General features: G+C 51.1%; 5 protein-coding genes across 5 annotated transcripts; 3 read left to right on the top strand and 2 right to left on the bottom strand.

Moving 5' to 3' along the window:
• Window positions 1-2,295: 2,295 nt before the first annotated feature.
• UCRPA7_4107 (putative glycoside hydrolase family 13 protein) lies at window positions 2,296-2,922 on the top strand (the record flags this gene model as incomplete). Its single annotated transcript, XM_007916675.1, has 2 exons — window positions 2,296-2,585; window positions 2,805-2,922. The coding sequence occupies 2 exons, from the start codon at window positions 2,296-2,298 to the stop codon at window positions 2,920-2,922; spliced, it is 408 nt and encodes a 135-aa protein (XP_007914866.1).
• Window positions 2,923-4,172: 1,250 nt separating this feature from the next.
• Window positions 4,173-4,933, top strand: UCRPA7_4106 (putative peptidyl-trna hydrolase 2 protein; the record flags this gene model as incomplete). The annotated part of the gene is made up of 2 exons (XM_007916648.1): window positions 4,173-4,548; window positions 4,608-4,933. 2 exons carry the CDS (start codon window positions 4,173-4,175, stop codon window positions 4,931-4,933), a joined length of 702 nt encoding a protein of 233 aa, XP_007914839.1.
• Window positions 4,934-5,233: 300 nt separating this feature from the next.
• Window positions 5,234-6,956, bottom strand: UCRPA7_4105 (putative small nucleolar ribonucleoprotein complex subunit protein; the record flags this gene model as incomplete). Its single annotated transcript, XM_007916649.1, has 2 exons — window positions 5,234-6,205; window positions 6,261-6,956. The coding sequence occupies 2 exons, from the start codon at window positions 6,954-6,956 to the stop codon at window positions 5,234-5,236; spliced, it is 1,668 nt and encodes a 555-aa protein (XP_007914840.1).
• Window positions 6,957-7,639: 683 nt separating this feature from the next.
• Window positions 7,640-9,934, top strand: UCRPA7_4104 (putative ribosome biogenesis protein tsr1 protein; the record flags this gene model as incomplete). Its single annotated transcript, XM_007916660.1, has 1 exon — window positions 7,640-9,934. The coding sequence occupies one exon, from the start codon at window positions 7,640-7,642 to the stop codon at window positions 9,932-9,934; it is 2,295 nt and encodes a 764-aa protein (XP_007914851.1).
• A 213-nt stretch (window positions 9,935-10,147) lies between these two features.
• Window positions 10,148-11,097, bottom strand: UCRPA7_4103 (putative urease accessory protein; the record flags this gene model as incomplete). Its single annotated transcript, XM_007916656.1, has 2 exons — window positions 10,148-10,781; window positions 10,919-11,097. The coding sequence occupies 2 exons, from the start codon at window positions 11,095-11,097 to the stop codon at window positions 10,148-10,150; spliced, it is 813 nt and encodes a 270-aa protein (XP_007914847.1).
• Window positions 11,098-11,612: the final 515 nt, after the last annotated feature.

The following is an 11,612-nucleotide window of genomic DNA, read 5'->3' as shown; positions in this document are numbered from 1 at the left end:
TTCCCCGAGGATTCTATGGCGGGGAAGTGACGCTTCACGTAAATCAAGCAAATACAGTCTGCATGTACTCAGGATACTTTCTCTGCTACATATGTCAACATAATGGTTGCGAGACTCTAAGCCTTCGTGGTTATACCGTAATCCTTGTGTTGCCTAGGGTCTCAGTCTGCCTTATTGGCATTTGGCAATCCTTTCGTACTGAACCGATTCGATTGCATACCATCCGAGCACTAACACATTGATGGGTAACGTCATCGGCCACTTTTGATTACCCAGACTGGCAGCATCAACAATATCTGCATATTCCTCATTCTGCATATACAGAAAGCCTCAGAGTCCTCCGTAGGGACAAGAAACTCAATGGAGTCAGTTCGAGGGGCTGTCAGCGACGCGCTTGCAGTAAATAACAGTGCTGGTTTCGCTCAACAGGCATTCTCCTCGCTTGTCCTCCTAGGCACATATGCATATCAAGCCGTTCTTGGTCGATTTAACACCAGCCGTACGAGAGCACACCAAACTTCTCTAAGCCAGTCTGTCAGCTCCTTCATTGAATCCGAAACTCCCATAGCATTGAGTAGCCTGCTTTGCAACATTGGCTCAACAGGCTGCTTTGTTGCAGGTGCAGCATCTGGTACGGTGATCGCTTCCCCTTCGAAGGAAGATCCAGACTGTAAGTCGACAATTGGTATGTCCGAATAACAGCAACGAATCTGATTTGGCTCAGACTTTTACACATGGACCAGAGATAGTGCTCTTGTGTTCAAGTCCATTGTCGATATTTTCACAAGTGATTACAATGACACCCTCCAAGACGAGATTCAAGATTACATCGCATCGCAAGCGTTTCTGCAGGGAGTTTCAAACCCTTCCGGCAGCCTTAGAGATGGCAGCGGTTTGGGTGAACCTAAATTCAACGCCAATTTAAGTGAATTTATAGGTTCCTGGGGTTTGTTGCCCGCGACATCGTCTCATCTTTCGTCACTGATATGTTTAAGGTCGACCACAAAGAGACGGCCCAGCACTCCGGGCTGTAGCTTTAGCCTCCTATGCCAACTGGCTCATAGTGAACGATTATGCTTCTACGGCCCGTCAAATCATTTGGCCAGTCATTCACAATGACATTAGCTATGTCGCTGAGTACTGGTAAGTGGCCTAACGGTCTCTTCCATACTTCCCCAAGCTTACCTGCGCAGGAATCAAACCGGATTTGACCTTTGGGAAGAAGTCAATGGAAGCTCCTTCTTCACTGTGGCCAACCAACATCGAGGTGAGTGTCGAAGCGCGTTGTAGGTGTATGAGTTCTCGCTGATAACTTATTATTGTAGCCCTAGTTGAAGGATGTGCTCTTGCTGAGACGCTCAACATCCCTTGCCCTGTCCCTGAGTCTGTTGCACCACAAATTCTGTGCTTCCTCCAAACCTTCTGGTCTACTTCAGATGGCTACATATTCGCAAACAGTAAGTCACAGTCGCATCATTTTTCTACTGAATGTAGCTTACAGTGGCAGTCAATGAGAACAGCGGTCGGAGTGGGAAAGATGCAAACACTATTCTCGCTTCTATATCGACATTTGACCCTGCCGCGGGCTGTGATAGTTTTACATTTCAGCCTTGCAGTGACAAGGCACTTGCCAACCATAAGATTGTCACCGACGCTTTCAGAGCAATCTACCCGATTAATTCGGGCATCCTGCAAGGTCATGCTGTGGCAGTTGGCCGATATCCTGAAGACGTCTATTTCGGCGGGCACCCCTGGTACTTGAATACACTAGCAGCAGCTGAACAATTGTATGATGCTTTGTATGTTTGGAAAGCTCAAGGCTATATTACAGTTACGCCGACATCGTTACCCTTCTTCCACGACCTCGTGCCCGATATCGTCACAGGTACGTATCAAACAAACACACCAGTGTATACCGTCTTGCATGATGTTGTGTCGAAATATGCCGATGGCTATATGAATGTTGTGGCTACATATGCGCAGACCAATGGATCTATGGCAGAGCAATACTCGAGGTCAGATGGTACACCACTATCCGCTCGAGATTTGACATGGTCTTACGCAGCTTTTCTCACCGCCGCTGCCCGCAGAGATGGCTCCGTCCCTCCTTCGTGGATATCACCTCCAATAGAAAGCGTTCCGGGCTCTTGTTCTGGGACTTCAGTACTTGGATCATATACGTCTGCAACGGAGACCTCATTTCCTCCATCGCAGACACCGAAGAAGGGAGCGACTACCAGCCCTACGACAACCAAAAAGCCTGACAGCACAACATCAACCTGCACAAGTTCTACTATGGTGGCGGTGACGTTCAACGAATTCGTCACAACTCTATATGGCCAGACAATCAAGATCGTTGGCGATATCGATGCCCTTGGAAATTGGAATCCTGACCAGGGAATTGTGCTCAGTGCTTCTGAGTATACGCCTAACAACCCCCTGTGGAGTGTGACGGTGAATTTGCAGCCCGGTCAAGTCATTGAATACAAATACATCAACGTTGCAGCCGATAGCACTATCACCTGGGAGGGAGATCCGAACCACACTTTTACTGCCCCTGCCTCTTGCGCCACGGCTATCACAAAGTCTGATAGCTGGCAGCTTTGAAGCAAAGTTCAACACGAGCTAGAGGGCTTAAACAAGGCATTTGATGTTACGACTCTTTTAGGCGTCATTGAGCACATCGTATTGTTGCATCGCCAGCCATCGCCAGCATGCTTAGTTGTCTGCGACAGACAGAGACGAAGATGACGATCGTTGCTGCTATATATACTGTTCTAGAGACTTCATAATCGTCTCAACAGCCCACTCAAGGGTGGTCTCCATGCCTATATCCAGGCCTTTACCAAGTTGCGCTTGTATCCCGGTCTGAGCCAAAACGTCAGGTTTGAGCTGGCCCTCGACATTGCCGTCCTCAAATAACCACTTGTGCTCTTCGGCGTAGTTTGGCCACACAATCTTGTCCACATAACCAGGCGGGTCTTTCCAGAAGCCTTCCAGAGTTACATACCCATCCCGAGCCTCACGCCGCTGGGTGGCTTTTGCGCGGCTCACAAGGAGAAATAGTTTGATGTCAAGAATGTTCATTACCCCGACCATTTTCGGAGTGTAGAGGAGGAAGCCATCGAGCAAGCATAGCCTCAACTTGGACTTCTCAAGTATATCATGTCCAGGTCGTCCAGGCTGTACCCAGCTCCGAACCTTGGTCTTCATTGCTTCAATTTTCTCATCTGAAACGGGGCATTGACCGACCGAGTTCTGATCCTCTTTTGAATCTACTTCCGGCTGGGAGGACAGTGTGAGCGGGTTGGTGAATTTAGGGGGGCGTGGGTATATGGCACCGTGGCTTTCTCGCCGGGCCCAGGAAGGACTGTTACTGACAGGAAATGTGCCCTCAGAGCGGATATGAGCCAATGCTTTCTCCATATCGGGGATGTTGAGGGATTCGGGGCAGTCCCAGTCAACCAGACCATCTTTGATGGGTAGTCTGTAAAGACGTGAGCAATGTAGTCAATGAAGAAGGCTATTTCGGTTCAGAATCTCACTCGATCTCTGGCCTGTAGAAGTCATCCTCATGAAGAATGAAGGAGTTTGGGAAGATGTCTCGTAACAGTCTAGCCAGTGTCGTCTTCCCGCTTGACGAGCACCCACTGATGCCTACAATGACTGCTCGTCGATTCTCCATGATGAGGGTTCACTGGCGCTTTACGCACCAGGTTGTAAATGGTTCTCTCCTTTCTATGACCAAGATCTGGAAATCACTACCTAAGCATCTTTCCAACGGTTGAGTCACTGGTCGAGGCCGAAGTTGCACATTCGATAAGCCTCTCCAAATATGCAGGTCGCACTGATAGCGAGGTGTTAGTGTGGTTTACAGCAGCCCCACCTCTCACGCACCAGTGACAGCCTCCAGGATGCGATGGCATCCCCTGTCCCTGGAGATCCTTCCACTAAAGGTGCTAAATCGTCTTGCCTGCCTGGGGCCTGTGTCAGTAGCTGTGACGCACGAAAGTTTCCTAGGCCACATGTAAACCTGGCCAGAGCTCTTGTTTGTCGCCTGCTCCTTCATTCTTACCAAGCACAAAGGCTCGCGGCAACACCGGAACTCACAAGTACAGACGGAAGCTTGCAAAAATCCCTATCCACCGGAACGAAGACTAAAAGTAGAGAAAATGGCGACAATGCCAGAGGGTATGCCCTCGGTCGCGTTTGTGACCACCTCGATCATCACCTTCATCTCTGGCTTCCTAATGGGCGTCTACTCGATCCGCGGGTACCTGATATCTCCTGAATTGAAGGCAGAGCGAAAAGGCAATCTCGAGGATCCCGTCGAGAGCGATGAGTCGGACATTGACGAGGACGACACAATCCTGGACCACGCTCCAAATTGGGCAAACGGCGTGGATGCGGATCGCAGAGATGGCTTGCGCGTTGGCGATGCAAAGGGCAATAGCGAAACCGCGAAGCCGGCAGCAGCTCCAGCCACAAACTCCAACGAGGAGTGTAAGCTGGTCCTTGTTGTTCGAACAGATCTTGGCATGACAAAGGGTATGATTCCGTCCTGTGTTCCATGCTTGCGACTTCGCTAATTATCCATTTTTCTGCAGGCAAGATTGCAGCGCAATGTTCCCATGCAACTCTAGCTTGCTACAAGACTCTCTCCCGAGCAGCAGAGAAGGCACCGTCGTCGCCCGAGGCACAGATTCTGAAGCGCTGGGAGCGCCATGGCCAGGCGAAGATTGCGGTGCAGATCAAAAGCCAGGACGAAATGCTGGAGCTCATGGGCAAGGCGCGGAGCCTGGGCATCACGGCCGAGGTCATTGCCGATGCTGGTAGGACACAGATTGATCCTGGTAGCCTCACAGTGCTCGGCGTTGGTCCGGCGCCAAAGAGCCAGGTTGATCTGGTGACTAGCCATCTGAAGTTGCTGTAATCATGACCAGCGGATGGCGAAAATTAGGGTATTAAGAGCTTTAGGTTGCCACTAAATACAGCTGAGCAGGGCCATTAGTGAGTATTCTTGCTGCGGGAGGCAGTATACGAATATGCTCACTTGTATCATATTAAGGAAAAGGGGCAATTAGATATGTCGGACACAGGCGCAAAACATGTACACAAGGGTGGCGTTTGCCAGGCATATAGATCGCTAGAAAAGCGAGACGAAAATGGACGAGACATGCAACATTTGCTCTATTCATAGACCTAGTAGGGGGGTATCTGATGCCGATTACACCTATTCCTTGCGTGCGAATCTGGCCAGCGCTGGGCCCAGCTGTTCTTGACGTTCCTTGTGCTTTTCATCCTTCCGCTCCTGTTGTTCTTTATATATTTCCTCAACTCTGAGCCTCTTCTCGTCTATGATGTTCTTCTTTCGTTGTTTTCTTAGGTATTTCTTCAGAGCACTATTCTTGCCTCTTGCCTTATTCCTAATTTCTTCAGCGATGTCCACTGCGGGAGCATCAAGATCCTTTTCGTCCTCACGCTGCTTGTGAGATCGCAAGTCCAAATTACCGATGAAATTGGGATCTAGTGCAATCATCTCTGGCTGCAACTTGTTCAGGAGAGACTTGACTTCAGACTCTTGCCGTTGCTTGGCAGTCTCGAATGGGTTGACTTCCATGGCATCGAAGTTGGCCTCTCCAGCGCCAGGAACCAGGATGGATGAGAAACCCTGATCATGACCCAGGCCGAGGATATCTTCAAACGGGCACCACCGTACTCGCTCTATGTGGTTGCCTTCGCCTCCCCAAGCCATGTAGGGACTCGAAACCTTCTCCTGAGTGGATGCGTGTTTCGAAAATAGCCCCTTCCATATGGTAGTCCTGGTGCCCCATCCAACTGCCGTTAGACCGGAATCTGATATCGAGACTGAAGATGCAGGTGTTCTAGTGAAGTAATTATTGACTTCCTTGAACATACGAATATCCCACACAGCCATCTTGTTGTCCTGACCAGTGGAGACCATATATCGACCCTCTCGATCAACTGCGAGGGACCGAACAGGACCCTTGTGGGCGAGAAGCTTAACCAGCGGCTCTGTTGAATTTGGTGACCATAGAGTAACGGTGCCATTCTGGTGACCCATATGTAATATGGCGTTATAGGGATTTTGCGTTAAAGAAACTGGTGGTCCGAATTTTGTATGGATTTCTGATACAATTTGGCCTGTCGAGACGTCCTGATACTTCAGATTGGCCGAGAGACCCTATAATCTTATGAGAAAACATAGAACGAAGTGCGGAAAGGTGTGATAGACTTACCAGGGTTGCCAGAAGGAAGTGGTAGGGCAGGAACTCCATATGGGCGACCTCGGTATGTTTCCGCAGACAATGGATCTCCACACCATTCCGGTCGTAGATGTACACGTACTTCTTCTGCGCAACCGCGAAGTATTGGTTATTGTGCAGCCACCGTACGTCCCTCACTGTCTCACCGAGCTGCAATTCGCAGCCCAGCTTCCCTTCCCTCCAGTCCATCGTTGCGACATGACCTTTCCGCCCAGCAAGTAACAGTTCTCGCCCGTTTCGTGTGTATTCGCAGGCGTAGGGTCCCAGAGCATCTAGTTTCAGCTCAAACCCCTTCTGCGCAGTCTCGACGCCGACATCGCGTCGAATATCGTCCTGGCGCACTTTGTATGTTTTCTCAAGCTCGGCCTCTGGCTCTAAGAAGCCAGCAGTGTTCTCCAAGAGAATTTCTGCATCTTTAGCCTTGAGGGTCGCATCCTTGTATTTCGTTTCCAGTTTCGACAGGTTGCTGCGCAGCTTCTTGTCCTTGATTCCCTTCACATCTATTCGTCGCCCGCGGCCGTAGGCTAGCTGTGCCTGCTTCTCTCGCCGCCTCTTTTCGCGCTCCTCTTTGGATAGCAATTCTGTCCTGGCGTCTCGGACGGTAAGGGCGCCATTGGATTGAGCCTTTGGCAAACGCTCTTCTCGCCGTGTAGCGACCGTAACGTCCATCCTGTCGGGCGATTGGGAGGCTCGAGAGGTTGTTGTGGCTCGTTGCTTTACTCGGGGCGCCTTGAAATTCTAGATGACCACTTATCGATTGGAGGGAACTTTTTTTTTCTGGATGCAGGTGCTGCCCGACAGGGATCTCTGCTAACTTTCTAGCACCCCGCTACTACGCCGGCTGTATTTAGCGCTGGCTTTCCAGTAAGTGATAAGAGATAAGCGACCCCACACACAAAAATTTCCAGAAAACCACCACTTTATTTTGCCCCTCATCACCGATTGACATATTGTGAACTGTGCACTGCAGACAGCAGAGACAGCAGACAATTGACGTCTCTTCAGCCTCTGCTCTCTCTTCTCTTTCCAACGTGGCTTCACTACCGTTTAGGTTTAAGGCCGGCGGCGACGGAAAGATGCCGGCGACTGTAGCGAGTCACTCGCACCGCCCGACTACTAAAGTCGCGAACAAGCCCTTCAAGGCTCGGAAGGCAACCAAGAGCGCTTTGAGAGAGGCCTCGAAAGGTAAGCAGATCCTAGCGTTTAGGCAACACTTCATGAGTCACTCCGGACCCAATTAGTGTCCCAAAGCCTTATACATATCTCTCAATCCTTGAAAGGTGGCTAACATCCCTTTTCCCGGCACAGGCAAGGTTCCTAACGAGCGCCGCAAGACACCCCATCAACAAGTCATGTCTAAGCTTGACCGCCGTAACCAAGCCAAGCAGCGGCAAATCGAGAAGCACAGGGAGCACCAGAAGGAAACTTCAGTCTTTGCTGGTCGCGATGGAGCGCCGAGAAACGTGGCTGTCATTCCCCTTTGCAGCGATGGTGACGCCATCACAGCAATTCAGGCTTTGAACCAGAGCCTTGACATCGAGCACGAGCTTACATATGGCCCTTCAAGAGTTTCCGTCGACAGATTCAAGCAAAAGTTGCAATACTTCCCGGTCAAGAGAGACCTCAATGCCTGTCTGGATGCTGCAAGAGTTGCGGACTTTGTGGTGCTCATTCTTTCAGCGGAAGAGGAAGTGGATGACCTGGGAGAGTTGATCATACGGAGTGTGGAGAGCCAAGGCCTTTCAACTCTTTTCACCGTTGTGCAAGGCCTCAAGAACATACAGCCCGCGAAGCAGCAGCAGTCAGTCTTGGGATCACTGAAATCCTACATTACCCACTTCCACCCGGAGCAGGACAAGATCTACAGCCTGGACAATCGCCAGGAGTGTTCCAACCTGATGAGATCTCTTTGCAGCACAACGCCAAAAGGCATTAGGTGGCGAGACGAGAGAAGCTGGATGCTGGTAGAGAACGTCAAATTCGCCCAGACGGAGGAGGCGGCGACAGTGCTGACCGGAGTGATCAGAGGAAAAGGTCTCAAAGCAGACCGTCTGGTGCAGGTTGGGGACTGGGGCACGTTTCAAATTGAGAAGATCACAACCGCCCCTCTTTCAAAACGTGGGAAGAAGTCAGACGAGTCTATGAACCTAGAAGGGGAAGGCTCTGATGAAGTTCTGGAAGTACCCGACGAGGACCAAGATGACCTTGTGGACCTTGCACCAGAAGAAGTCAACATGGACGATGCTGATGATAACATCGACGCCACGTCTGTTGCCGCTTCGACAAAGAAGGGCGTTCTGCTTGATGATCACCATTATTTCTCTGATGATGAGCCCGAAGCCTACACCAAACCCAAGCGAGTTCCCAGGGGCACGTCAAAATATCAGTCTGCCTGGTATCTGGATGACGATGTCTCAGATTCGGGGTCTGATCTCGAGGATTTCGATATGAAGGATGTCGACGAAGATGATGCCGAAGACGAGCTTGAGGATAGTGGTGAGGGCATGGCTGTGGACAGACAAACAGAGGCTGGTCCCTCCGAGTATCCACAGTCAGAGATGTTCGTGGAGCCTAATGAGGATGAAGACGCTGAGCAATTAGCAGCCTTCCGATCAAGGAAACGGGACGAGGCCAAGGATGACCTTGAGTTCCCCGATGAGATTGAGCTTCATCCGAACGTTCTTGCTAGGGAGAGGCTTCTCAGATATCGTGGACTCAAGAGCTTGCGAACTAGTCCATGGGAACAAGATGAAGATAAGGCTTATGAGCCGGAGGAATGGCGTCGGTTGTTACAAATCTCTGATTACCAGGCTTCTCGTGTTCGATCAGCTCGTGAAGCCCTAGTCGGAGGCGTCGCTCCTGGAACGCGTGTTCATGTGCACCTCAAGGGAGTCCCCACGTCTATTCAGGAAACTTGGGATCCAAGCCTTCCGATCACCTTATTTTCTCTTCTGAGACACGAAAACAAGCGGACAGCAGTCAATTTCTTGATCAACTTGAGCTCTGATTATGAGAACTCGATCAAAGCCAAGGAAGAGTTGATCATGCAATGCGGCCCTCGGCGCCTTGTGATCAAACCACTCTTCTCTCAGAGTGGTAGCACCCCGAATGATGTCCACAAATACTGTCGATATCTTCACCCGGGTCAATCCGCCGTGGCGACCTTTATGGGCCCTGTCACATGGGGAGCTGTTCCAACCTTGTTCTTCAAGAGGTCCGCTCCTAGCCAGGAAAGTGGTGAGGATGAGTCCAGTGTACCCCTGACCCTCATCGCGACTGGAACCGCTCTTCCACCCTCTACCTCTCGAGTTATTGCCAAGAGAGTTGTTCTCACTGGACACCCGTACCACATTCACAAGAAGATCGTAACCATTCGCTACATGTTCTTCAACCGGGAGGATGTCGAATGGTTCAAGGCGTTGCCTCTTTGGACAAAACGAGGACGCAGTGGCTATGTCAAGGAGAGCCTTGGAACTCACGGTTACTTCAAAGCAACGTTTGATGGCCGCATCAATCCCCAGGACACTATCGGTGTTAGCTTGTACAAGCGGGTCTGGCCGAGAAGCGCGACTCCTTTCAAAGGTTCTTTGCTGGATTTCGACCGGCAAGGAGCTCTAGACGAAGCGATGGATGAAGATATTGCATGAACACTCTATTAAAACTTTTAGACTCGATTCGGGCTACGACGGTATGGATGCATTACGGAAACTTGGAGGGTTGTTTATGATGATAGAGATGATAGATAGGCTTAAAGGTCTAATACCAGCATTGCTTCGTGTCTTTTTACATGATTACGGATCTCAATTGCCGTCTTTGGATATCCAGACTATCGGTCAAATTGTTACATCATGAATAGTCGTTCATAGAGAGTCCAGCCCTGGTGTTGGGTTCGGGCCACCACTTGCTGTCCTATTCTCTTCCGCTCCACTCGCCTTCCAGGCGCTCAGGATGAGTTTGACAATGTGGTCTACTCCAACGTTCTTCTTGACCTGCGCAAAGACCGTTGGCCCGCCTTCACGCATTTTCCTTGCGTCCCGCTCCATGACACCGAGATCAGCACCGACCGCCTCCGCCAGGTCCGTCTTGTTCACGATCAGCAGATCGCTCTGCGTGATGCCCGGCCCGCCCTTGCGCGGGATCTTGTCACCGCCGCTCACGTCGATCACGTAGATGATGTAGTCGGCCAGCTCGCGGCTGTAGTTTGCAGCGAGGTTGTCGCCGCCGGACTCGATCAGCAGCAGATCGGTGCTGAACTCGCGGTGCAGGTCCTCGAGGGCTGCGAGGTTGGCGCTGATGTCCTCGCGCACGGCGGCGTGTGGGCAGCCGCCCGTCTCGATGGCGCGGATGCGCGAGGCCGGCAGCGCCTTGTTTCTGGTGAGGAACTCGGCGTCCTCGCGGGTGAAGATGTCGTTGGTCACGGCGGCGATGTCGTACTTCTCGCGCAGTGCCAGGCATAGGGCCAGCATCAGCGCGGTCTTGCCGGAGCCGACGGGACTACATCAGAGTCAGTCAGGAGGGGCTCGAGTGATATTGCGAAACTATGGCAAGAGGAAACAGGGAGCAATGCATGCTAGGTGGAAGTTGCGCAATCGCCCTCTGTACTATGCAGTAGCTTTGTGGAATAGCCATACCCTCCAATTCCAATCGTGAACGCTCTGTCACTCCAATTCCTGCCCTCGACGATGGGCATCTCGCGGCCCAGATAGCTTCCGGGACCATCGAGGATCTCGTGGGTATGGCCGTGCTCCGCCGCCGAGAAGCCATCATGAGAATGGCTGTGGCCACCATCATGTGAGTGTGTGTGTGACATGATCAGAGTCGAAATAAAGAGAGATAGTTTGATTCGTAAGAGTTCCGTCCCCGGCCAAGTTCACCAGTCACGCGAGAGACAATCCGAGGTTGATTGTTCCTCCCGAGCACATTTCGAGCTTTCACTTCACTGAGGGGCAAATGTCCAGTGCGGGGCAGGGTACCGACGCGGGACAGCTTACAGAGCTCCTTATCAGTGGGGGTTATTTGTCTTCCTCCTTATCAACACTTACACAATCAACATAACACAGGTATACTTTCGTAGGCTTGAACACAGAAAAGTGAAGAGCTGCAGACAGGTTTTTCAATCAACTGTACAGAAGCAGTTGAGAACTGGCATGTTTTACTGAGCCTATTTACAAGGGTCTTTGGCAGCAGAGCTACCCTAGTACCAATCATATCTTAGGAGCGGAGCATCAGGCACCGTATCATGGACCCATGCCTCGAAACTGGGATGATGGTCAACTTATCACTAACAGAAGGGGTTACATGGCCTTGAAGAGCCAAGAGACTCAT

Source organism: Phaeoacremonium minimum, assembly GCF_000392275.1.
Source record: "Phaeoacremonium minimum UCRPA7 unplaced genomic scaffold PA7_03_scaffold_324, whole genome shotgun sequence".
NCBI lineage: Eukaryota > Fungi > Ascomycota > Sordariomycetes > Togniniales > Togniniaceae > Phaeoacremonium > Phaeoacremonium minimum.
Note: the sequence above shows the minus strand (reverse complement) of the source record. Positions and strands in the feature narration are given on the sequence as shown.